We start from the raw sequence: 26,889 nt of genomic DNA, 5'->3' as shown, positions 1-26,889 counted from the left end.
AATATTATTTTAGAGACATCAGATAGCTTTTTCAAAGTAGAAAAAGTAGCTTAGTGACCTAAGAGTCTAATGACTAAATTATCTGATATCTTAGATTCGGGCATTTAAATCCCAGTAAAGTAAATGCAACCCCCTCAGCCCGGGTCTGCAGCTAATTACTTTTGTAATCTTGAATCTTACTGTAGGTACCTTAATTGCTCTGTATCGCAGTTTCCCAAAACGTAAAATGATAATGATATTTATCTCTTTTTGAAAATACTCTGTATATATTAAAAAAATTGCACTTGTTTGCATAGGATTATCATTTTGTACCCTTATAAACAGTTTAATACGGGTTTATTTAACTTATTCTGATAGCCAAAAAACAGGTAGAGAGGTCAGCAACTTACCGGCTTTCTCCCAGCTATGACCTTGCCTGTTCCTTGTCAGTTTGAAGGCTCCCTAATGTGTTATCTATATACAAGGGAACAAAAATTCCCCCGAGCCCCCATCTCTGGCTTCTACAGAGAGAGGGGTAATACTGTGAGATTTAGCAGGCCCCACATCACTGTGGCAGAGAATACCCTAAAATCCATTGCCAATGTGCAAAGACACTCTCAAAAATAGTGTGAGATGGATTACAGTTCATTGCCTGAGCACTTCTGTCTCACCTCAGTACTTAAGACATCTCAGTCCCAAACACAAACAAGTCTAATGCTAGGACCCTCGTATCTCCCCTCCCAGTTGTATCTGGGGGTCCTCCTTCCTGCCCTGTGAAGCCCTCCTAGGTAGCCTTCACCAAGGAATTGCTCAAGCATGTAACTCAGGAGCAATGCTGAAGCAGGAGACAACATAATACACAGGCCCCTGCAGGCACCCAAACAATTGCTGAATTACAGCTCTTGGCATGCACTATCTCTTCTGTGCCTAACAGAATACTCCCTTTTTAAGGGATCCACACGGGAGAAGAAAACTACGGGTGCTACACAGTTTTAGTAGGATTTTGTTGATCAATGCTTTGATGGAGGACATTAATCAAGTGAATACAGGCCAGTATCTCTCCCTAATCTGAGTGACGGGGTGTCTGGGAAAAAACAACTTTCAGCAGCAGGGACATGGCAGCTGGTTCAAAGCTGCTTCTCCTGGAAGACTTACTGACTGAGGCTTGTCTGGTGGCATAGACCAGGGTATGAACTGTAGGCAACAAACACACACACACACACACAGAGACACACAAACTTTAATGCCTTCTCTCAGAGAGAAAAAAAAAAAAAAAAAAAAAACACCACCAGTGGAAAAGAGAATAAATGGGTTCAGCAAATAGTCCCCAGCCAGCAGGAAAAGACAAAAGGAAAGAGAAATCACAGCAGTGTAAATCAACCTGGGGAGAAAAAGCTAAATGAGGATGCTGATTGCTAATCTACATCCTGTCACTCTGACTTTATAAGCAGGTTAGCTCAAGAGGCCACGTGTGCAAAAGCAGCCCCATAAAAGCAGTGTCTTTCCCACTCTCATCTGTATTCACAGCAGACCAGGTTTTCACTTTATGGCTGCAGTGTTCTTGTTTCTTCTGCAGGTCCATTAGCACTGTGCACGTTGCACAGTCAATACCAATTCCAGCCTACACTTTTCTGCCTTTTTTATTTGGACACAAGTCCTTCTGTCTGCTGGATTCATTACTCTTCGACATGGCTATTTGTGGTGTTCCTTTATGTTTTGGTTTTCTTTAAAGCAGCCCAAACGCCTTTGACTTTAAATAAAAAATTAAGAGATAAAGCAAACCCAGAGTGAGCCATTTAAAAAATAGCATGATAAATCATAAAAAATAGCATGATAAATTCTGTGTTTCTGTTTCTCTTTAATCCTTTCTGGTTTGCCTAATTGCTTTACCTAAAAAGGTTGCAGGCTGTAAAATGACACCAGAAAAAGATACCAGCCTTTCGTTTGACAAAGGTCTATTCGTTCCTCCCCTTGCCCCCTTTTCCCACATCCCAAGAAATCTTCCAGGACATTCCTTGCTCTTCTGCACCAGACAGAAAAGTGAAATTTGATCAGACTGGGAGGTGAGGTGGCAGAAGGAACCTGGCAGGCTTGGGGGAATGGCATACAAACATTTGAACAAGATGCAGAACTGTGATGTTGCCTCAGAAAAAAAAAAAAAAGAGGGTGAGAGAGAGCAAATCTCCATTTGGCAGAACTCTGGAGAGTCTCCACTCCCTTCCCCAAGGTGGCTAACGTCAGCTCCTTCACACCACAGTGGTGCTCCCAACATCAGACTGGGACTGGTAAAAAGTGAACTGCCAGCTATTATTACTTGTGCCTTACTTTATCCACATCCTCGGCTGCCCAACCCTATGTTCAATAAGAACAAAAGCTGGAATTATTAAAACCACAGCTTTGAGGCGAGCACCTTGGCTGTAGTGCTAAATCATCCTCCAGTAACACTTGACAGGGAGGGAAAGGCTAAAATTCAGCGCTGGTAGGTCCTTCAAGAGGACAGAACAATCAAATGCGAATGCAGAATAAAGATTTGCACAAATTGGACATGAGAGCTGATCACTGGAAACGAAGTAGCAGTGACTTTTGGGGTTTACATCAAAAAGCCAGACTACAACAGAAGAGAACTTCACTGGGGAGATGGTAACAAAATGGTGAAAACCTGGATATTTCCATGACTAGGCACTGAAATGTTAGGCTTCCACGTCTCGGAAATAGATTCTGTACTCTAGTGTGAGGACTCTAGATCTTTTGAAGTTTCTTAATATGTCAAGGTTCTTTCCTTTGACCTCGTGTTTCTCTTCAACCACAAACATTCACAACAGAGAGATTTGGAGAAAAAAACAACAACCAATAACAGAACTATAAAATATTTGAGATGGTTTCTGTGTTCTTACTTCCTTCTCACTATAAAGCAAGCCCATGCCTTTTGCCAATCACTTGTTTGGGGTAAATCTTGTCCTACCATGGCAGATGATCCATGCAGCACATTTTGCTCTGCTCTGCTCAGCTCAGAACCTCTTGCTGTGCTCCCTGGGCTGGGTGCCCTAAGCTGCCTCACGGCTCCTTCTGTCTTCAGCAGTCACACAAGCAACAGAGAGGAACTCAGAGCTACAGAAGAAGAGTTCCTCCTTTCACCAGTTTACTTTGCAGCTCTACCAAAGACCAGGCAGGGCAGGAAGACTGACCTACCTTCTAATCTCTAATGCAAATACTCCTCCAAGAGACGAATAAGGTATATAAAGGATACCCACTCTGTATATATTTCTCATTCTGAGCACAAGCCGAGGACTCCCACAGCTGTCAATCTAACATGCTTTCCAGCTGAGGGCTGAATTGTCATTTTCCATTTTTACTGATTTAATGAAAGGTAGTGGATAAAAATTCACTATTTAAAATACTGTATTTTTCTTTTCTCAGCAGTTTGAAATGGGGCCTGTGGGTATTGCGGTAGTTAGACTTAAAAGTCTGATTCCACACGAGACCGTTTGAATCCTGAACTCTAGTGCTTTGATACAACTTCCAACAGTAATCCCCTCCAACCTGCCCTGTTTTTCTGCTCCCTTTAGGAGTCCTGCAACACGAAGGATAACAATTCTTCCTTGTTCAGAAATGGAAAAATGCTAAGTTGCTCACAAGACTAGGATGGTAGGAAACCCCTACCCAAAGGGCCCAGGCTGAACAGAAGAGGACGTTGCCTTAACAGGCAGAACTTCAGAAGTCAACAGTTGCAGGCCATAAAAAATGGAAGCATCATGAGACCAACAGCATTTATTTTGAGGCTGTTTTTCTTATATATCCTGCCTGCTGCTGTGCCTGTTCAGTGTGATAACTTTTGCATTAATGTGATGGATATCTCCCGAGTTTTGCATTTTACCTGTCCACCTACTCACCACCTATAATCATCACAAAGCGGGAAGTCACTCTGAAACTCGTATTAAAATTTGATTTATCAGGATACAGTTTCCCTCTTCTGCACCTTACCTCCCAATTTTAACCTCCTTGTTCTTGATTACCCAGAAAAAAAATGAGGATGCTGATAAGGAAGCAAATAAAGATGATGAAAATTATCTTTCCTTTACATGTTTTCAGAACCTTTAGCAGAGTGAGTGAGAATGGTTTCCCCCTGGAGAGCCATAGCTTGGAGTCTGGTACCTAGTGGTGGCAGATTCACCAGGACCACCAGGTGAGCTATTCTATGGATTAAATGCCTATGAGAGAAGGCAGACAAACCAAGCAGATCTGGGTGAGCCAATATACATCACCAAGTAGGACCTCTCCATGCTTGTGGTGATGGCTGTGCTTCTGCATATCCTTTTCATATCACATAATAGCCTCATCCAATCAATCAAAGTGTCCAAAGGCTGACTGTCTATCTCCACATGGACAGAGAGTCAATTAAGGGAGCATCATGAATGCCAAGTCTTTCCTCTCCCTCTGAAATGAATAGAAAAGAAGAAATGAGACAGAAAATGCACTGTGCCAGTGCCTGCCTTTCAGCTTGATGGCTTCAACTGGGCAAAGCGGAGAGATAGAGAAAGCTAATTTCACAGATAACATCTCCAAGGTCTATATAGCAATTTTAAATATTGGAAATAATTTTTCATGACAAATGAATCTACTTCATCCTGGCCACTTCCATCAAGATATTCCCGTTAATTGTAGGGACAATTGGCAGTCTCAGCAGAAACCCAAACTAGTCTGATTCGAGGGTATGCAAAGGAACAGGGCTATGAAGACACAGGGACTGAGATCATCCACTGAGCAATAAGAGACTCAAAGATACCTTGCAGTCTGAAGTGAGTCTTCTACCCAGTGTCATCAGTTCATTTCTAGACACCTGACAGATCACAACAGTCATGGTGCATACTCAAAATACACAAGCCCATTTTGGATCATACCTGTGACATGCCATCATATGTCTTCGTGGGAGTTACCTGAGAAAGATGGGATGAAAAACTTTCTGAAAAAGTATTTTCTTTCTTCATGGTGACTTACCACTTCAGACGATCCAAGTTTTAGTAAATTCTACCTTCCCCTCATACAGTGTGATTCAGGCAAGACTGACCTGCTACGACAAGCTGCCCTTTAATTTGAGAGTCATCTGAGCAGCATTGTGCCTTGACTTCTAGATAGGGTGTCTTTTGTGGCTTGCATTAAGGGGAAGCCATTGTTCTGAGCTGCCATTTATAAAGCAGCAGATAAACAAATACACTACTACAATATTAGTCCTGTCGAAGAGGCCTATACTAAAAAAAAGTACAAGATGCTAAAAAGCACTAACCAAATGTTCTTACTCATCTACCCATCAACATCTTTTTTTGTTGCTCAAGTGCTCTTTACAGGAGCTGACAGTAGCACAAAATCTAATACAGTTTTGGAAAATCATATTTCTTGAACTGAGAGGACCTTGTGAAAGCTACACTCAGCAATAAACAGCCAGAAACATAGAAGTTTAGAGAAAAACAGCAGAAATTATCTTCTTCTGTGCCATCAATTACCATATTCAGATGAAATTAAGAGCACCTGGAGTACTAACAAATTCACATGCAGCATGGAAGGCAGGAGTGGTCTTAAATATCAAGAGCATGTGATGATGGAGACAGGATGAAGAAACAGGAAAGAACACACAGATAAAAAAATCATACCCATGTCATTATAAAATATAGGAGAGACAATCAGTTGATTTTTATACAGTCTCAGAATTTCCAGCTGCTCAGCAGATGTTGTTGGAGATTGTCACATCAATGAGACTCTTCAAAGTTAAAGTTCAACAGCCTAAAGACCATGAAATGATCTTTTCCCAAAAAGATGTAATCACCCTGACTGCAGAATTAACTGCACACTCTTCCGCACTGAGGATGTCACAAAGGCATTACAAGGCAACAAATGCCACCGCTTGTTCTGGAAACAACAAATATTCAGAGTGGCCTTTGACTGAATATATACATCTATGGACAATAAAGTAATGATGAGTGGAAAGGACCACAGTACAAATCCATAGAAGTGAGAGACCCTGAAGTTGTTCCTTCATATTGTTTCTCTTCCCTTACAAGCCTCACCTTGGCTATATTGCCCTTACTGGAGCCAGCGCAACACCTTATGAGCATCTTGGGAACTGTCTGGATGTTAGAACAGAAGTTACCCCATGGAAGGCAAGGAAAGGATGCAGAGATGGAGGATACATAAAAGCCTAATACAGTAGAATAATCCAGCACTTACACAACCAGCAGTAGCCTTCTGCTTTGACACCCAGTCATTAGGGAGAAACACAAAGGAGCTAAGCACAGGAAGCCCAGGCCTGCGTTTCTTGAGCAGAAGAACTGTGTACAGCTTATACCACAGCAGGAGCTGCTTGGGCCAGCCACAGCGGGAACAGCCACAGGTGTTACAAATGGATTGATGGCAAGTGAGCAAACAAACTTCTCGCACAAATGCCCTTAGCAAAAGCTAACATGCCTCAGGCTTTACTATAATATTTGTGAGGAACACATTAAAATGGGTGTGAAAAGATTGCATGAACACTTTTTCTAAATTCAGATGGAATCTTTTATTCTGCTGTTTGGAGACATTTGGGGAAATTGTACAATAGGGATCTATCTGGTATTAGTAAGTCAATGAACAGATAAGCTCTAGAACAGACCTGATTCCTAACGCCTTTCACTTTATCTCATGAAATCATAAAAAAATATTCTGAAGTTTTGACTTTCCTAATATCTTTGAATATTCAAGATCCAGCAGGGATTAAAAGCGTTAAAACACTGTAGCAAAGACTCTTCTCCTAATGTGTCCAGAATCCCTGAGAACCGTCAGTCCTATAGAAAAAAATGTATTCTCAGCAGTTATCTAGCATTACACTGCAGACTCAGGTCTGGACAGTCCAAAAAGCATCAACACATTTAAGGCATTTTAAACAGACCTTCAAATATGTAATCACCATCAAACATCTTCACTAAAATAAAAAAGAAATCTATGCTGCTACCTGTGCTTGAGACAGCAAAGCATGCGGCATTTAAACCATGTAGTAAATGATTTTGTAGCATTTCTTATTACCAGTAATTTTACAACATCTCTGTTTATTGCATACATAATGGGCAGATGTGTGTTGTCATTAAACTGTTCTTAGCAAACACTGCTATAAAGGTACTTGGCAGATAATAAAACGTGTAGCCCTATGCTCAACATCAGCATCGCCAACAGCAGGTACATTGCTGTTCACAAACAGTATGCCACAAAGCACAGAAAAAGCCTGGTTTGCTCAGGGTGTTAATCGACCATCTGTGAGCAAACCCAATCAGGAAGGGACACTAGTTCCAGCCGTTGGGAGGAGAACTGGAGTGGGATATCTCTGCCTTGCTGCAATGAAACTGGGTACAGCTCAGTAAAAGGTAAGGGCTGGAACAAGACTTTATTTTTTTGTTACCCAGAAAGGACTCAGGCTATGTCCAGTTCTGAGCAATTAACTTCACCGGTTTAAAATTTAAACCTCAGTGTCTTAGATTTCAGTCTTAAATGGTCATCAGTCTCGTACCAACCTGCCTTTTCTAATCTTATCAGTTTATACCTCTTAAGAAAAAAAACACATCCCAACAACTCCAATCAAGGCAATAATTAAGTAGGAGAAAACATTAAAAAGTGAGTGATCAACAACATTTGATTTTCATTGGCCTAAAAAGATCTGATTTTCAGTTGTATTTTGCTTTGTGCCCTTCCTGGGCTTTTGCCTTTTCTGCAGTCCCTCTCAGTGTTTCAGTAGAAGGAAAGTACGCAGAGAGCTTTTGGGATCTGCAGAACAGACCTCATGCACCTTTTTGAGCCCATGGCATTTTCACTGCAGCAGCAAACAGCTAATGTGAATACAACACACATTTTCTTCCTCCAGCTTGTTTAAAGCCAGGGCTTTGGGGTCCTTTTCAGAAAAGTTCATGGGTTGTGAGGAGGTACTTGGTTATCACAGCAAAGTACATCATCCTCCATGAGCCAGATCCCAACTCCTACCTCTAACACCTTAAGTGCAATTAACAGGGGGGCTGCAGTGACCTGATGCTGCAACTGATCTCAAATACTAACAAATTAGAAGCCAAAGGAAGACATTAGTACTTAAAAAGCACTAAAGAACCTCCACAGTAGCTGCACCAACCCATCCTTCCCACCCTCCTGCTTGTCTGTAGCAGCCCTCCAGACCTTCTTCCTGACAAGAAGGCCCTGATTTCTACTGGGTCCAGTATGAAAAGGTCGTTCACATGCAACAGGAGGAAGCGTGTTACCCCTTGCGTTGTAGGATCCTTTTTGTCAATTCTCCCAAAGCCTGCCCACATCTGATGACTTGAAAGCATTTGGGAAGCATTGCCATGGACTTTCAGATATTTTATGTCCTTTATTTCAAACTAAGTAGCAAAACAGCAGATCTGTTGGAACAAGAGACTTTAGAACAGAGAGACTGCACTGTCAACATTGTTCTCTGATACTCCTTTCTAAAACTCCAGGATGCAAGAATGACTAAATACTACCAAGAATACAAGCTCCAAGGTATTTTTCCCTAATGTCCAACACACCACAACCCAAGACCTAGCAAACTCAGTACAAAGCCTCAATATGTACTTGCAATCATAACTTCCATCACAAATCCACTTCACTGTGCCTGCCATTCATTTCAGAGACACCCAAAAACTGTCTTTCAGTTTAGGATTCTTTCCGGCGTGATTAAATCTTGCTCTCCACCATTCATACTCTAATCAGATATACCAGGAGTGCAGGAGAGTTCAGGGAGCAGGGGGAGGCAAGATCGTTACTAGATTATAAGGTGCTCAGAGAATCACTTGCAGGAGGGATCGTGTCCTGTCTGTTAGCTTCTTTTCTATTTTATTTGCTTTATGCCCCCACCCCAAACAAGACATCCTCTTATTTGTCACCCTAATGGTCTTGAAGTTTGGCACTATCAATTCCTCCACGGCACAGACAGTTACCTTCTGGAGTGCAGCAATACTGAATTATCAGACTAGAATCTCCACGTAATCAATAAAAAGAGACAGGCAAATCAACAAAAGGAGGAAAGCAGATCATGTTATTGCTTTGAATTTCCCCTGAGAAGCAACTACCTCCCTCCACGGACTGCACAGGTTCTCATTGCCAGGCTTCTACATTTTCAATCTTAGAGTACTTATCCAAGGCGGTCAGAAGGAGGTCACAATACTACTTTAATTGAGTTCATGCCACTTGCAAAGCCAGCAGAATCTTATTTCCTAGGCTGGTGGACAGCCACACCACCAGTCCCTTCCAACAGCTACTGTGGAATCTCTGAAATTTCAGAAACTCATCCAAGTGCTGATGTGCTTATAGCAGCTCCTTAGTTTTAACAGTGGCTTGAAGAGGCTCTTCTCACATATGATTTCCAACGCTGTTACAGTGAGTTAGACTGGGTAGTAGAGAACCATTATGGAAAGATGATAGAGAATGGGAAGCTCAAGGATTTAAGAAAATAAATAAATAACGGTTGTGTTACTTGGTCTGCACAGACTCTGGTGAAAAGTGTGAAATGGAGACCACATCTAGCTAATTGCCAGCATTTGCTGATGCCTTTGCTTGGCCCCACAGCCTGGCATTGAGCACCTCTGGCACATGAATCCAATTGCACTTTCATCTCCTCACCCTTCTGTGTCACCTCCCACTGGCTACAGAGATGGAGAGAAACACAATCTCATAAGCAGATCTAGTGAAATGTATGAAGACTGAGGAGAGTCTTGGTGAAGTACTTTGTCTCAGCCTTTCTGAGGATCAAACACTGACGTCCTTTTATTCTAGTTTCTACGGCAAGGACTTGAATGTAAGTACACCCGATAGAAGCCTTCATGATTCATCTCCCAAGAATACTCTTTCCTAGTTAGTACAGGAAAAAAATAAAGTTACTGAAAGAACCAGGGGAGTCCTAACAGCACATTTGACTCCCTGACCTTACCCACCTTGGATGGAAGGCACATCAGATGTGAACTGGTCTTTGCCATATCTCACCCCATCTCTTCTATGCAAGTTCCATTACCCCAAGGAGGAGCTACATTACCCTTAGAAGCTAAGACACTTTAAGACTGAAAACACCTTTGTCTGCTTACGTCACTGCCAATATAGAATGATCAATTAGATACTGGAATTGTACGAAAGAATTTGAGGCCTTGGCAGCAGTTGTCCATTCTGTGCCCTATCAAACTGCAGCCACAGCAAGGTGTCTCCATCTGCACACAAGTACTGCCTGAGCAGATCACTGCAACCAAAGGCTATGTCACATCCAGTGTAACTTCCTGAATACACAGAGGTGTCACTTCACTGACAGGACAAACTCCCACAGGCTTTAGATAGAGGTGACATACTGAATACCATATATTTGTATTGTTTCACCATAAATAAAAAGAATCCAAGCCTCTTTTCTAACTATGACACAATCTGTTTCCGTTTTGAGTCCCTTTTAGACATATAACAGTCCTTTATATGGCAAAGTATAAAACGTATGAGAAACACAACATTATAAATGTATAAATGCTGTACCTGGAAATGGGAAATAGACTTCACCATCAGCAACAAATGAATCATCTGCTTCTCTCCCTGGAGTTGCACGTATGTCTTGTATTTTTAGTACCTTAAATAAATGTTAAGTATGTGCTTTGCTTTGTGATAAAGAGTGATCTTCCTGGTAGCCAACAGGCACAGAAGATTCTTTATTCTAGGCTCCCGTGCCCCTTAACCCTTTACCCTACCTCTTGGGCTGCAAAACCCTTCCAAGAATTACACTCCTCTCCTTTAACAGGACAGAAGTCTAAGGACTAAGTAAAGTGAGTGAGACAGCCCTTCTCGGATAACAGATAGCAGACTGGGAAAGTGGGTCAATAGCAGTCTTATCAGAAGAGCTAGCTTGCTCCTTTCTTCATTCCTCCCCTTACGCACCAGCCTGGCTCCCCCTGGCCCTGTGGCAGCTCTTTAGTCACTATGCAGAAGTGCCACTGTGGCATGGCAGCATCCATCACTTTGATTCCCTTCCCAGTCTCCATCTCAACTTTTCCCCTTCCAACAGTATTTGGATCACAGGCCAGTTGAAGTCAGGAATTGCAATAATCCTTGGGTGTCAGACCACGAGAAGGAAAAATATCATCGGTAGCCTGCAATAATTTTGTTAGTGGAGGCAAAATCACTGTGCACTAATGCAGCTGCCTGATATCAAGTAGTTGTATCAGAGCAGTATGAGGCTGCTGTGTAACACCACAATAAATGCTGTGGAGTCAAATACACTTCAGCCTGCACAACTTTTTTCACATGTCCAGTCTACAAATATTTATCCCCTGTGAGCTGCTTCTCTTGTTGCCAAGGAACCTCAGGCATGAAAGCTACGTTTTGCCTGACACTGGGCCTAAACCAGTAGGGAGTTTGTGATTTCTAGTTATGGACAAAATTAGTTTCTCAGGATTAGGACCTCTGCATACATCTTTTATGTTGTCCTGAACTACAACAACATTGTTTTGATAACCTTAAATACGGTCTCATTCTAACACATATTTATTAGGACCTCAAGTTCCCACACTGGTAGACATGCATTCATACATATATCTCTCTTATTCATACTGGTGCTGGCCAGAGCATGACCAAGTTATGGGTCTCAGGACAGACTTGAGATTCACTTCTCCTAAATCAAAATGCTTACAGGCTCTTAACTTACTGATTTCACTGATAATAAAAGGAGTAAAAGCCAACACCATAGATATCTAGAAGCACATGAGATGAATCCTGTTCTTTATGTTATGTCAGGAGATGGACGTGAGACTGAGTCCAGAAAGTCCTGAATCACAGAGTTGGTCACTCCAAATACTAAATAAAGACCAAGGGCAAGCATACCTGCAATTTTGTGGGGGAACAATGCATTTATGGTAGCACCTTTTAATTATGTGTGTCTAAAACCTAATCACACAATAGTTGGCCAAAACAATTCCCAAGACTGTGCTTGAGAAAACCTCTGATGTTTTTCAGAATCTTCTAATCCAACACAGTCCATAAGAGAGAACTGCTGAGCTGACATTGGCATAGCCAATGTCCGTGAATCTTACATTTTCACCCATACCCTCACAGCACGGATGGCACTGTTGATGCTTCAGCTGTTTTAAGGACCACTGGCAATTAACTACTATGGCTGCTTAGGGCAGCATGCTACAAATCGCTGGTTGTGAGAAGCTTTATGAATGATCATAGATCTTGTGCTGTAAAACCTAAAAACCCCATCCAGTCTATAGGAAGAAGTTTGGTCATTAACAAAAATTTCCTGCAAAGAAGAAAATCCTCTGGGGTAATGAGTTTGTAATGAATTACAAATCTCAATTCTGCCTAACAGTTTACGCACTGTACTGAACTTTCACGTTCTTTCTCATAAGTGGCACAGTACTATGGATCAATATTAAAAAATACATGGGGAGGACACTGAGTAGGAAAGAAACTTCTCAAATATTCATGGCAGAAGCTCAAAAATATCTGAATGTCCAATTCTAAGACACGTGCTATAACCATTAGGCCATGGTGCCAAGTAATGTAATAGAAAGAAGGGGCTGAAAGCCCCAAGACTCTGCTAACAGTTTACAGGTAATTCTTGGGTATACTATGAGTGGAGTTCAGCCAGAATGCAGTACTAATGGCCAAATATTAACTGAAAGATTAGTTTCAATATAAGAAAACACCCGTTAGGGAGTATTTTCTTTTCTAAGCGATCTTAGCTCCATTGTTTTTTTTTAAAACCACTCACTTACTTAATTCTGAGGGTGGCACCAGCACCATAAGGACAACAAAAATTAATGGAACCTCCTAGTATTTGAGAGGTATATAGCTCAGATACCCTAATTAGTAAATTCCTTTCCATGTGGCCTAAAACACAGGCATTTTGCTTGCCTGTACCAGCATTACTTGTGTCTCCTATCTCCAATCGTATGTCTTTAAATCACCAGTGAGAATGAGTACGGATAAGATGCAGAGAATCTCCAAACATCTCCTACAGATTTGCCTTATCAGAGGCGAACTTGGAGACATGTTGCTGTTAACAGTATTTCATCAGCTGGCTTTACCCATTAACAGCCATCAAGGAAATCCTACCATGCAAACAAGAGGAAGACTAGACAGAACTGGGATACATCATCTGTCCTATGCAAGAAAAATCCCCATAACTGAAGTTCACACTTGGTACTGTTTCAAGTAATTTGCCTGAGACTTCCCACAAATGCATGCTCTCACAGCAGCATTTTCTGCCTTAGGAGACAAATCATATTCAGTCAAAGAAATTCTGGAAACTGAAGACAAGGTCTTCAGAAGGCTTAGGGAATGACGTGGCAGATGAAGAAGGTAAGCTCATGAAATGAAGGTGGAATAGACTGGAAGGCAACCTTCAGAGAAGAAATCTTTCTTAGTGTGGGGACTGGAACTTGGCACTGGGAAGACCAACAAGGGCAGGGGAAAGCCTCATGGAAACTGGATTTTGTTCTAGTTCTCCTGCATACCTTCAAGCTCTGTGTAACTGAGGTCGGAAAACTCAGCTTACCTCGCTCGCATGTTCTACCCCAATAGCCGGTGCCAGTGCAGTCACAAATGAAGCGGTTCCAGCCATCCTTGCAGACTGCGTTGTTCTTACAGGGGTAACTGTCGCACTGCTTGGTGCTGAGGCGGGAGCAGGAGGACTTGACCCCGGCAGCGTTCTGCGCCTCTGCCAGCTGCCGGATGTTCTTGCTTCGTCCATCGATGAACAAGTCTCGGATACAGCCGACGTAGCCATAGTTCAGCATTGCTGTCCAGAGCTCTGTGGGAAGGATGAGACCTGCCCGGTTCTCTGGCAGCCCACCAAGGTACATGTCGCCTTCCAGATCTAGAATCTCACTCTCCCCGCTAGCGGTGAATGGGGTGCGCCTGCTGTTCACTGATATAGTACCTAAAGGAAAAGGATAAGGAGACATCAACACTTTGACTAACAAACAGCCTCAGACTAGTTCATTTTTTTCCCAATAACTGAGTGAGGTTCAGCGCAGGACGGTGAAGACAGTGTCTTCTACACAGCTCCCTCTTCTCTTGAACCACAGGCCAGAAGAACTTTCATGCAGTGACTGATCATCGTGTGTGTGTATCCCAACTTCCATTATAGGGACAGAAGCATAACAATGCAATGGCTAAATAATAACATGTAAAATCTGAGCATTATTCAATGGTATTCATCCAGCAAAGCACAGACTTACTGAGAATATATAGGAGTTTGATGGTATCAGGTCTAGAGAGAAAAAAGATAAGTAAAAGTGTATTAATTCACATTACATAGCTCTTCCAGAAAACACTTCATCAGTACCTCCAAAGCTGGACCTGGATGATGGAAATAATAGACCCTCATCAAGTTTGTAGATAACATCAAATTGGGGATGTGCACTGGAGGAAGCACAGGGCTACCGTTCAGAGAAACCTTTACAAGGTGGAGCAAAGGACTAATAGAAATGTTTGCTGTAAATCAACAACAATAAATACGAAGTCCTACACATGGGACAGAATAACCTCATACGTAAGTTCAGGCCAGAGCTGAACTAAGGAGCTCAGCTGGCTAAGGAGCAACTCTGCAGAAAAGGACCTGGGGATATGGTGGACAACAATTTGAACGTGAGTCATTAGTGTGCATTTGCACAGGTTGCAGCAAAGGAAACTCCAGCTCCATAGAAAGGAACATTTTTCACCATGAGGGTGGTCAAACATGGGAACATAAAGCTCAGAGATGTTGTGGAATCACTATCCTGAGGGCATTCAAACACATCTGGACGTGACGCTGAAGAAAGCCTAGATTTTGGCAGAGTTTGGACTACAAATGTCCAGAAGTTTGTTCCAAAATACTTTGTAAAACCATAGAATAATGTAAGTTAAGTATTCTAACTTCCTTTTTACAAACAGGAAAACTGAAGTAGAGAAAGATAAAGGTTACCTCTGAAGAACAGTTATTATTAAATCTGTAGTAGCTTCCATATGCTCCAAGCAAGATGTGGGCATATTGCACTGAGGCGATTCCTGTATATTTCAAGAAATTGTCCCAGCACATTAAATAATCTGAACATATAATACAGAAATATAATCAGAACGCATGAAATAGGTGCAGAGAAGTGCAGTGACTTGTTTAAGGTCAGACAGTGCATCCAAAGAGAAAAAGGGAACATAATGCAGGTGTCTCACATCCCAGAGCAGCATACTCTTCAGAGCTTTCGTTATTAGGGACATCTGCCCACCAGACACTTGGCTAAAAATCAGAAATTCACTCTCCCGAGCTATAAATCATTGCATCCAATTGCCTTGTCATTAAGATAGTCTGTCCTCAGAGACAACTATCCAAGCTTTAAGATTAATTCCACACCATTGCTTTTTTATCATACTCCCCTACAACAAGGCGGGAGAGTTTAGTTAATAGAGTTAGCTTTATTTTGTGTCTCTGTGAGAAAGTGCAGTCGTGTACACATGCTTTTTCTTCAGCTGTAATAGGTGTCTTCTTAAAGAACAGCATGTATGACAGAGATACAAGGTGTTTCATGTGTGTGATGTTCAGTAATAATTTAGGAATAATGTCAGAGGCAGCAGAGTGCCAGAAGCAACAGAGGCGTTACAAATTAAAGGCTCAAAGAGAACCAAGGTTATTTGATGAATCATTTTGTAAAGACAAGCTGCAGCACCACAGACATTTTCCCTTTTACAAAGTAAGGAAAGAGAAGATTTGACAATACACCTACAGTCATAAAGGCAGGGTGTTACAGAGCCACAGGATCACAGCCCCCCTTCCAGCAGCTCTGCTGTTACTCCTCAAAAGCAGTATGCGGAGCACACGTTACTCCAAAGACTAGAACAAACCAAAATACAGGAGGGCTGAGCTCCAGACAGCTGCTACTATGGAGAAAACAAACACCACCTGAAAAGGTAAAGAAACTCCCCAAAAGAGAAGAAATACTAGATATACCAAGGAAAAGTGTAAAACCTGGAGAAAGAGCATGAGATGATGAAAGGAAACAGGCTAGACAGCAGCCTAAACTTTCTACCTGTGTTTTGTACCCTGCTCCTGTTCCTGCAAGGAGAAGGTACAAGCTTGGATGCACAGCACTTTTGAGACCAAGCTGCTGAAATGTAGAAATTCTGAATTGGCCTAAGAGTGAACCCTAAGAGTTAACATGAGCTAACATTTTTTATTTTTTTTTCTTCCTTTTTTCTCTCTTTTTTCTCCAAATCCCATGTTTACAACTCTGTTTAGGTAGATCAAATCCCATCTTGAGAAAGCAGAAGCATCTAATCATCTCCTTTCCAGTCCCTTAGGCACTTTGTGCAGGCTAAAGAACAAACAGAACAGAAGACCCCAGTTACCGAGGGCAGAGCCGGTACGCAAAGCAGTGCACTGATGCAACCGTTGACCAAACCTTCCAGTAAGATTTTTAATGTCTGAGTGGGTGGGAGAACATGTGTGTTTTGCAGTCGATGACCAGCTCTGAAAACATTGCTTTGTGTAACCAGCTCAGTCTTTGCTCAGTATTGCTCAGTAACCTGCTCAGCTGGGAAACGAGCTAGAATTTCACTGAATTTTTAGAGTTGGAAGGGACCATAAAGATCATCTAGTCCAACTCCCCTGCTGAAGCAGGATTGCCCAGAGCATGTCACAGAAACTGTGGCACGTTTTGTGGACACTTTGTAGGAGCTTTCCCAAGGATAGGAAGGTTACAGGACACTAGGTGTCCACGTCCATGCTGTCAGCTCCTCTCAGAGTAGAAAGAAAAAACAGCTTTTGTTGCTCTGGCAGCCAACGCAGACCAAAGCATGCACAAAGCCTAAGGGGACTAGAGGTTCCACAGGTTATTCCAGCACGACTGCCATGCTTCCCCAGCATTTGCGCTCCTGCCTTAGTATATTGCAGTAGTGAACATTTGAATTTTTAGGCTATTTTACTAAGCTCAGCAGAGCATGAAGTTTTGGACTGTTAGAGAAATGGGAAGAAGAATGGGAGAGATGACACCTAATAAAAGCCTGGCTGCTTTAGTACTGAGTAACCTCTAGATCACTGGTTCATTAAACCCCAACGGCTGTTTTGTAGCCTACATTAAGTAAGTTCATTATTTCAGTTCAGTTTCTAGAACACAGGCATCCACATTTAAAAAAATGAAAAATAAAAAAAATCTCCAAGGTGTAACTGTTCTCTGGTCTGCATGTGGGAGAAAAGCTAAGGACTAAACAAGAAGAGATCCTGAACTTACTTCTCACACCTATCAAAAGCACCACTGGATAAGAGTGGTTGATTGATAAAGGTATGGTGTGAAGAAATAAATGCCAGTATCCTGGTTTTCTGGGGAGCCAAGACATCAGTCACTAGGACCATTAACCCAGTACTCATCGTCAGCAGAAAATGCAATAAAAAAAAAAAAAAAGAGAGAAGACAAGAATGTACAAATCTGTTCATTGTTGTTGAGCAAAGTGCTTTCAATTCAAAATTCAAATTCCAATCAGTGACAACCAAACATCACAAACCTCCCTGCCAAGTGACAAACAAGTCAGTCCTACAGTTTCCATCCCCAAGTAGCAATGCCGTCTGTCACACCCTCCTAGTCCAAATGAACGTGTCCCCCTTCCTAGGTTTTTACAAGCTTAGCAGAGAGATTAGTGTCATTTCTGTTTCTTCTCCTTCTGCAGCTGCCTCTTCAGGACCAGACAGTCCCCAAGTGAGCAAGCAAAACTAAAGGCAGTACTGAATGCAATCCTTGGAAGTTAATTAAATTTTAGCAGCTCTAAAGAAATCAAAGCTCCATTTATTTATTTATGGCTTCCTTTATAAAATGTTCCTATCGATGTCTTTAGGAGATAGCAATATATAACCACAGATATTAAGTCCTAGTAGAGCACCGCATCACGCCAAATACAAAGAAACTCCTTACATCATCAAAGTAAAAACTAGCTTCAGGCAAAGACCTGTTCAAACAGCTACGCTTTGCATGGTATCTAAAACTCAGCTCTTTTGAAAACCCAAGGGGAGCAAATTCTAGCACTGTGTTCTCTCTACCGATGGCATTCAGCAACTGGAAACGTAAAATTAGGGACCTAAAGATATCATCTGGAGATCACCAGACAAATCCCAAACCCACTTGCAAATGTAAGCAAAATTCCCTTTGAAGGGATATACAGCCAGGCTTTGAGATCCCAACAGTTCAGGAAGAATCCAAGTACAATTGTTCGCAAATTCTCAAGATGGTTACAGTATTTGATCATTTTGTTTTCCTTAGACAATTTCAGAGTGCAACATGAGTACGTTAGCTTGATATCCAGCACTAGAAACAAACAAACAAAAAACCCCATCTCTTGGTAATTGCATGGTAGGTGTATTATTAGAAATAAACTAAACCACATTTTTACAAATAAGAAGCTGCAAAGAAAAAAAGAATCTGACTCAGATATTAAGACTAGAATTTGGCATCTGAGAGAGTAAGGAAACCTAACTGAAAACTACAAGATGCTACAGGAAACAGGATAGGATGAAAATGCTGATTTGTCGTCATAATTTTGTCACTGGTTGTGCCCATTACTTTTATTTTCCTTATGACAACATTCCAAATCCCTGCTCTTTAAAGACACAAGATCCAGGACAAGAGGGTAATACTAAGTCACAGCAATAAGTTTTCCCTTAGTTTCTACTAAGTTTCTTTTTGAACAGGAACCCAAAGTAGATCAGTAAGAATTTCTCAAATCAAAACCTAAATAATAATGGTTCTGAAGGATCTTCAAGATTACTGTGGCCTACAAAGAAGTCTTCACTATAATTGTGTATGTAATTGCAAAGATAGGTCCAGAACATCTAAAGATTGTGAATAAAATATTAATAGACTGTCTCTGTGATGTGCTATCCAAAGTTCACACTAAACATTTAATGAAAACCTAGCCATTCGTATCTTTGCTTTGCTGGATAAACATCACTGGAGTAACACTAAGTTTTTTTAAGTTGACTCATATCTAACAGGTTTCAAGGTTCTCAGAATTAATACACAGCCCTAGGTCTGGATCAGAAAGATGAATCTACTTAAGAAGTCATCACTCTACCTGATCTTCCATCTCGTTGAATATCCACATGATACCACTCTCCATCATTGGCTTTCTTCTGGGTGGCCTTGACTTTAATGGTCCCAGAGCCCATGTCCAGCAGCAAGTAGAGGTTCCCATCTAGAAGCTCAACTGCAAAGAAGTCTACTTTTGTATTTTTCTGGCTCCTGGTATCTTTCCTCTCCTGAGGCTTGCCGTGAGTGAAAAGGATCAGTCCATTGGGTTCAGTGGTTCGGAAATCAAATGAGATGGAGCCCATCCTTTTGGTATTCCATTTAGGCAGACTAATATAGGCCTCAGGTGTCTCAAAGCTGATGGGATCCAGTGTAGCCACATTCTCACATACGAATTTCACTTCCCCGTAGATCTTCATCTTCGTATCACCAATCCGTGCCAAGCGAGACAGCTCCAGACGAATGTCGTTATTCTTATAAACAACCTGCCAGATACAAGGAAAAATACCATACATCAATCCTGCATACAGTACAAATACCCCAATTACTTTCAGCCATGGGAGATAAACCTCTCCCAAAAGGCAGTGGGGAGCAGAAAGGAGACCATGCGAGAGTCTGACATGATGACAGAGGGAGAGACCACAACCAGGAACGTGTATAGAAATGACAGCAATGGGTACTTTGCAATGACTGTAGATCAGAAAATCAGGCAGAAGAGAACATTTAGCTGAAGGACAGTGAGAACAATTAACTCTACCACGGGCCCACTCTGCTGTAAAAGCTTTTGTACATGAAATACAGTGTGTGTCTGGTATCATGCTGTTATATTTGCATAAATCCCATAGAAAATACATAACAAAGTGTAACCTCCATGTCCATTTCTGCTAGCCACAGCAGGGAACTCTGTACCACCACTGTCATTTCTCTATTATTCCCATAAACCCACTTAACTACTAGGAGAGAGGTGCGAAAAAATTCAAGCGAGTTGCTGTGAACTGTTGGCGATTGGCCTGTGGCTCCTAAAGAGCTAAAAGAAAAAAAATAAACAAAGACTTAAAATTTCTCTGAGCAAGAAATCTCAGATCACTATAGGCACAAGCTTGCTATGGAAATATCTTCACAGCTTACCCTCACTTCAAGAAACCTATGCTCTCTGTGCTAACACACAAAAGCCTGTACGTATTCGGTGCCTGGACTCTTACTCTATCTGGGTTAAGGACCAGAACTCTGGACTCTGTTGCTACATGGATGGAAATTTGCCAAGACAAGAGTCCCAAAGAGGCAAGCACTCTTGAGCATGCCTGGCTTGCTCAGGAGTCCAGACCTCCTACACTTCTCTTTCTCCCAGGTACAGAATTAATTCCTTGCAAAGAGGACTCCTCTCTGCCCTGAACCGTTCTCACAGAGGCAGGGACTGGAGAAGGCACAAAACTGAAATATTTGTAAACTGTACTTCCTCTCCACCACCTTCCATGCTTCCTAAACCCAAAGCTGGCACATACAGCAAGCAAAAGCATTTCTGCAACTAGCACAATTTTGATTGAATTCATGTTCTGCGACAATACTGAAGACTCTGATTTCTTCAAAGGAGTCATTATTTTAAAATACTTTGTGTCTATTACATACAGCATATACATATACACACATTTGATTTCTGCTTGCAAAATGCTAGCAGGATGAGCTGTCAGCAATTTGCTATGAAAAAAGAAGGGAAAGGAAATATGCATTGTTAATTCTACAAATAAAGGAAATTCAGAGAAATGAGTGTGCAGTAAATATTAAAAGGCAAACAAGGGAGAGAATGAGGGATAAGCTTCTAAAGTAGGTAACCTCGGGATGAAAAATAAATTAAATCACAACTCATTTGTAGCAAGCAAAGAGTTTCCAGCTATCGCTAAGCATTGAAGGAGAATTTCCCTAGTGCAATCCACCCAGCATCAAAGGCAAACACCTTACATCTGAGTGAAATGAGAAGCCACTTGTTAATTCCCATTTGAGTCATGGCACAAAGCTGTAGTTCCTCCCAGCAGAGGACAGTATTGACCCACAATAGCTTGTTTTGCTCCAATTCCCAATAAAGCGCTCTGCCCTCACACAGACTTCAAAGACATCAAGTCTATTAATATCTGCAACAAGGAATAAAATATATTTTCAATTTGTGGGACGGTAGTAGTCTCATTCTACGGATTAACCATGTCAAACGCTCTTGCTAGACAGACCATACGCCTCTTTCCAGTGACTCAGCAGGGCTGTGCACTACAGCCTCCCCCTCTTGCCTGACAAGGAGGTGCCCCTCAGGCAGCCATCAGAGATGAGCTGCAGCTGCCTCTGTACCCGGGAAAGGCACACGTAAGGAGCGCGAGATGTACTCCGTGCACATGCAGCTACCTGGACCGCCCAGGACTTCTGCAAATACTTTGTGTGCGCAGAAAGTCCGGTGCTTTCCACAAACACTAGTTCCGAGCACTGCATGCAGTCCTGTCTCTGCATCTCAAGGAAACAGAGGAGCTAAAGTTACAGAGGAAAATAAATAGAACAATTAAGAAGGTGAAGCAGGATGCTCTACAAGGATAGCCTGAAAAGGCTGGGGCTCTTATATTTGGAGAGGACTGGGGAAAAATATGATTGAAGACAGAGAAGGTTAATATAGAGCTTCTCCTTGCGAAATCCAGCAATAATAGAACTAGAGGCACTTGCTGGAACCTGTAGGGTATCAGTTTAAAATGGATTTTTAGAAGTATTTATTTACACAGAGGGTAGTGAACTTCTGGCACTTGCTGCCACAGAAGGTTGTGGAAGCAGGGAGCATCAGCAGGCTCAAAAAGAACCAGAAAGATAAACGGACAGCAAGTCTACAAAATTATATTAAAGGGAAAAGCAAGGGATGGACCTTCTAATAATCCTAATCCAATAGCAGTGGATGTTGTGGGAATGTAAGAGGAATGCACCACTGATAGTAGTCGTGTTCATACGCTCTCCCTAAATAGCACCTCACCTGCCACTGTTGCAGGCAGAATACTGAGTAAATGGATTGACTGTTCTTCAGGCTCACTAGGGCTTTCTCATGTTCTTTATGAATCTACGTGCATAGTAGGTTGTACACAGTCTACTTCTTATCCCACTGTAGGGACAGTCTGGAAAAGAGGGTAATTGGAAATGAGTTCCTGTGGACAGAGTCCTTCTGCCAGCACATACATATGGGACTCCTTGACTAGTACAACTTTGGCACAACACTGCACTTTTGGTTTCACCCCAGTACGGAGTTGCTTTGGTGGGCAAGAGAATGCAAGGCCTCAATGAACTGTGACTTCAATGATCCTAACATAGAACTGCCCTTATAGGGTACTACTAACAGTTGCTCAGACCAATGCTCCTCTAAACTGTACCTCGACCCAGCCTTTCCCCATACGAGGGGAGCAGCCAGGTGGCACAATACCCTACACATGACTGATGGCTGGTCCTGGGCTGTATCTAACTATGACTGAGGGACCTGCTTTCAGCAACCTCTGCAGATTGGTAGTAGAAGGAATACGATCACATAGAGGTAAGCAGCTTCCGACTCTCACCTGAGCCACGCAGAGGTTACATCTCCCCCTTTCACATATTTGACACTTGGGCAACAATTCCCATCTCTTCTGGGGAAACACAGAGGGTCTGCCTCTGGGTTTGTTTGGGGTTTGCTGCACACTGTCTTGTATTTCATTAGTCATACTAGTACCACAGCTGGAGAATCCTTGAGACAAAAGACTTTCAAAGGATCTAGAGAAAATTACATGCAGTTAATTGTAACCCAGAAAGTCACTAACAATGGAGGGAGGATCTGAGAGCAAGTTTGAAAGAAAGGACCAAGAAAGCAAGCACAAAGCAAGACCTGAGGAAGGGAGGAGAAAGGGTGTTGAATAGTTACAAGAGTTTTGAATTCAATCTTTTCAAAGAAACAGATCCACCCCAATCTGAATCTCTATTATTCAAGTGGTTTTTGTTCTACAGTAGTTTCTTTAAACAAACTCAAACCCACAACCTAGCTTAAGAAATTTAAAAGGCACCTATGTTTAAGGAAAAAGTACAAGTGTTCACATAGCTGACATGACTATCATTAACAGCCACATTTGGACATCAAGATCTTGATGTATAATCAGGTACATCTCAGCACTATAAACAGAAGGATAAAAATAATCCCTGGGTGTAAAACCAAGGTGAATCCTGAGCAGGAATAGAGAGACAACAGCATATCTGGCTTGGGCAATGAGACACTAAGGCAGCTTCTGATATCCACAGTTCAATTGTTAAACCAACGGTTTAAGAATGAGAAAAGGGAATATAATTAAATGACTGGAATGCATGTCCCATAGTGAAGAACATTCAAATTTAGTCTGTTTAATAGGTAGAGGTTAAAGGGTGATTTGATTACCATCTACGAGTGCCTGTGCAGAAAATGGAATTTGGCAATAGAGAGCTCTTCAATCCATGTGACAAAAGAATAATGGGATCCGGGGGCTAGAAATTGAAGTTAGAGAAATTCACATTTTAAAATATTATGACTTATTTTTACATAAGGGTAATTTGCTATTGAAATAATTTACTACAGGTTACGGTGTGTTCTCTGCTACTGGCAAACTTTAAATTAAAATAATATCTTGTTTTCTCTAAAAGACATAGTGAGACCGGAATTAATTATATAGCAAATCAGTGTAGATTATCATAATGGCTCTTTCTGGCCTCATAACCTATGAATCTTTGTGTTTTAATGAAATCAACAGATGCTTCAGTGCAGTTTTCCAGGATAGATGAAACACACCCTTCCCAAATGTTACAACTGCTTGGTAAAGAAGACGCTTGTGTGATTTCTGGTCTGACATGCCACCAGTGCTTTCAGAGAGGCTTTTTTATATGATTTATTTTTATTTATTTTATGTGATCCTACCTTGCCATGACCCATTAAAAAGGAAGGCAAGTAAACAGTCCAGGACAAAAAAAACTTGATTCTATAGTTCCAAAGGTACGAGCTTCAAGAACTAGCTTCTTAGAGAGTGACCTGCTGCAAGCCAGAGAAGAAATGTTTTCACGTTTCACTGAGGAAGCTGTCTGCCAGCAGTAGACCCTATCATCTGCATTACACTTCCTACCTCGTACTCTCATTTTACCAGCAATCTGTGAACTAACTTGAGGGCTCTTCAGGATACACCAAAATACTGATTGAAACCCACACGTCTTTAACTCCAAATGAGGCCATGACTGACTTGGAGAGCTGTCCCTCACTAGGACATAGTCTTCTAGGGTCACTCTGGGACATGGCTTCCATAACAACTTAGAAGTAAGCATAGCAATGAAAGCAGCGCCCATAAATTTTTATCAGATGGCTTTCTGAACATAGCTGATCTTGCCTGTTTCATCCCGTGTCTGATACGTGTATCAGAGAAGGTCAAGAGGCCTAAGGGAGTCAAGGAGATGATTCCTGGTACAGACATACACTTCTACTTTACAATTATTCCAGGAAGGAAGATAGAAAAGAGAAATGACAATAAAACGACTAGCAAAAGCTACGCACTGAGCATTTGAAAAGTAACCTTCATTTTCAATCTCAAAATAGCTTTATATTCCAAAAATGAAATTAGAACAATGAAAAAAGTGGTTTTTTTTCCTTTTCCATGAGGACTGCTTCTAAATACACTTTAAGAGTGGAATTTTTTGACTATTCAGTGCCTTTGTTTAATGAATTGGACCAGTATAGATGGTTGGTCAGGGTCGGGATAGTCCAGACACATACAGTCTTTGATAAACAGCAGTAGAATTCCAGGACATCTGAGACATTTTGAGGGATAAAAAGATATACAGTAAATTAGGTTTCCTTTAAATCTGCTGAGAAAGAAGAGTTTGTTTTAAGCTGAGCGAAAACAAATTGGCAATCTAGTTTTGAGGTTTCTTAAAAATGGCAACTTTGCAATTCCGAAGCATTCAAGGAATTTCTCCAGCTAAACTTACAAGAAGCTTCACATATGGGTTAATGAGTGCTCTAATCAGATGGCTTTTCACAACGATGAAAAGCGTCTCTCTGCAATCAAGTGAAGATGCAGATAGAGAGGGAGCAACAAAAGTGAGGAAAAATGATGTGCTAGACTTGGCCAGTAGCCAACATAAAAATTCCTCTCCAACTTGGTGCTATTAAGCAGGAAACATGGTTTTCAGTGCAGGCTGGACACAGGCACGGTCCAAAGGGAAATGGCCATTTATAGTCTGGCAAATTACATGACCATCATGAACCATCATGAAAAAGGGCAATAACCTGAAGCCTGTATAAGTTTAGCTAGGTAGGTGTATTGGGTTTGCGTGGCAAGGTTTTGTTAGCAGGGGTCTACAGGGATGTCTTCTGTGAGAAGCTGCTAGAAGTTTCCCCTGCTTCTGATAGGGCCAATGCCAGTCAGCTCCAAGATGGACCTGCCGTTGGCCAAGGCCAAGCCAATCAGTGACAATGGTAGCGCCTCTGGAATAAGATATTTAAGAAAGGGAAAAAAAAGACAACTGTGCAACAGAAACTGCAGGCAGAGAGAGAATTGAGAATACGTGAGAGCAACAACTCTGCAGACACCAAGGTCAGTGAAGGAGGAGGGGGAGGAGGTGCTCCAGGCACCAGAGCAGAGTCCCCTGCAGCCCATGGTGAAGACCATGGTGAAGCAGCCTGTCCCCCTGCAGCCCGAGGAGGTTAATGGTGGAGCAGATATACACTTCCAGCCCATGAAGGACCCCATGCCAGAGCAGGTGGATGCCTGAAGGAGGCTGTGACCCCAGGAGAAGCCAATACTGCAGCAGGCTCCTGGCAGGACCTGTGGACCAATGGAAAGAGAGGAGCCCATGCTAGAGCAGGTTTGCTGGTAAGACTTGTGACCCTGTGTGAGACCCACACTGGAACAGTCTGTTCCTGAAGGACTGCACCTCGTGGAAGGAACACACACTGGAGTGGTTTGTGAAGAACTCACGTTGGAGAATTTCATGGAGAACTGTCTCCCGTGGGAGGGATCCCACGCTGGAGTAGGGAAGAGTGTGAGGAGTCCTCCCCCTGAGAAAGAAGGAGCAGCAGAAATGGGTGATGAACTGACCGCAACCCCCATTCCCCATCCCCCTGTGCTGCTTGGGAGGAGGAGGTAGAGAAATCAGGAGTGAAGTTAGCCTGGGAAGAAGGCGGGGGGGAGGTGTTTTAAGATTTAGGTTTTGTTTCTCATTATCCCCCTCTGATTTGATTGGTAATAAATTAAATTAATTTTGCCCAAGTCAAGTCTCTTTTGCCTGTGACAGTAATTAGTGAATGATCTCTCCCTGTCCTTATCTCAATGCATGAGCCTTTCGTTATATTTTCTCTCCCTTGTCCAGCTGAGGAGGTGAGTGATAGAGTGGCTTTGGTGGTGTCCAGCCAGGGTCCACCCACTGCACTAGGAAGAGCATCTCTGAAGTTCAGTTCTTGTTAACTTACTGTATCCTGTGTATCACTGATTGTTTTTTTCTGTCACAGGCTGCCCCCCTTCACCTCCAACTGCCCATATCATTCTCAGAAGGACTCCCTGCAAGACATTCAGGCTAGAGCCTAAGACTTCCCTAAGGGCACCTGTACTGAACCAGACAAGTTCCTGCAGCTTAACAAATGACAGTTTATCAGATGGTTTACCAGAACTATGTGTTTCTAGCCTGCCTCGACCAGCAAGTAGAAACAAATGCACCAGCTAACAGCGCTTTACTTCGTGTTTGGGAACAACTACGTAAGCAGCGATCCAAGGCTTCAGTGATAGGTAACTAAAGCTGCTATACTTAAAGAACTGTATATGGATTGTGCATATCTAGTCTAGACGTATTTGATGGATCACTGGAATAACAACTA

At 42.0% G+C, this 26,889-nt stretch overlaps 1 protein-coding gene across 25 annotated transcripts in view; it reads right to left on the bottom strand.

Moving 5' to 3' along the window:
• Positions 1-26,889, bottom strand: part of NRXN3 (neurexin 3) — a 942,294-nt gene that overhangs the window by 668,996 nt on the left and 246,409 nt on the right. For all 25 annotated transcript variants that reach the window (XM_074149382.1, XM_074149385.1, XM_074149386.1 and 22 more), the window contains 2 exons: positions 19,069-19,507; positions 13,532-13,915 (listed from right to left, as the gene is read on the bottom strand). In XM_074149382.1, coding sequence (XP_074005483.1) covers positions 13,532-13,915; positions 19,069-19,507 — 823 coding nt within the window. The remainder of the gene's footprint in view (positions 1-13,531; positions 13,916-19,068; positions 19,508-26,889) is intronic.

Source organism: Numenius arquata, chromosome 6 (genome assembly GCF_964106895.1).
Source record: "Numenius arquata chromosome 6, bNumArq3.hap1.1, whole genome shotgun sequence".
Lineage (NCBI taxonomy): Eukaryota > Metazoa > Chordata > Aves > Charadriiformes > Scolopacidae > Numenius > Numenius arquata.
Note: the sequence above shows the minus strand (reverse complement) of the source record. Positions and strands in the feature narration are given on the sequence as shown.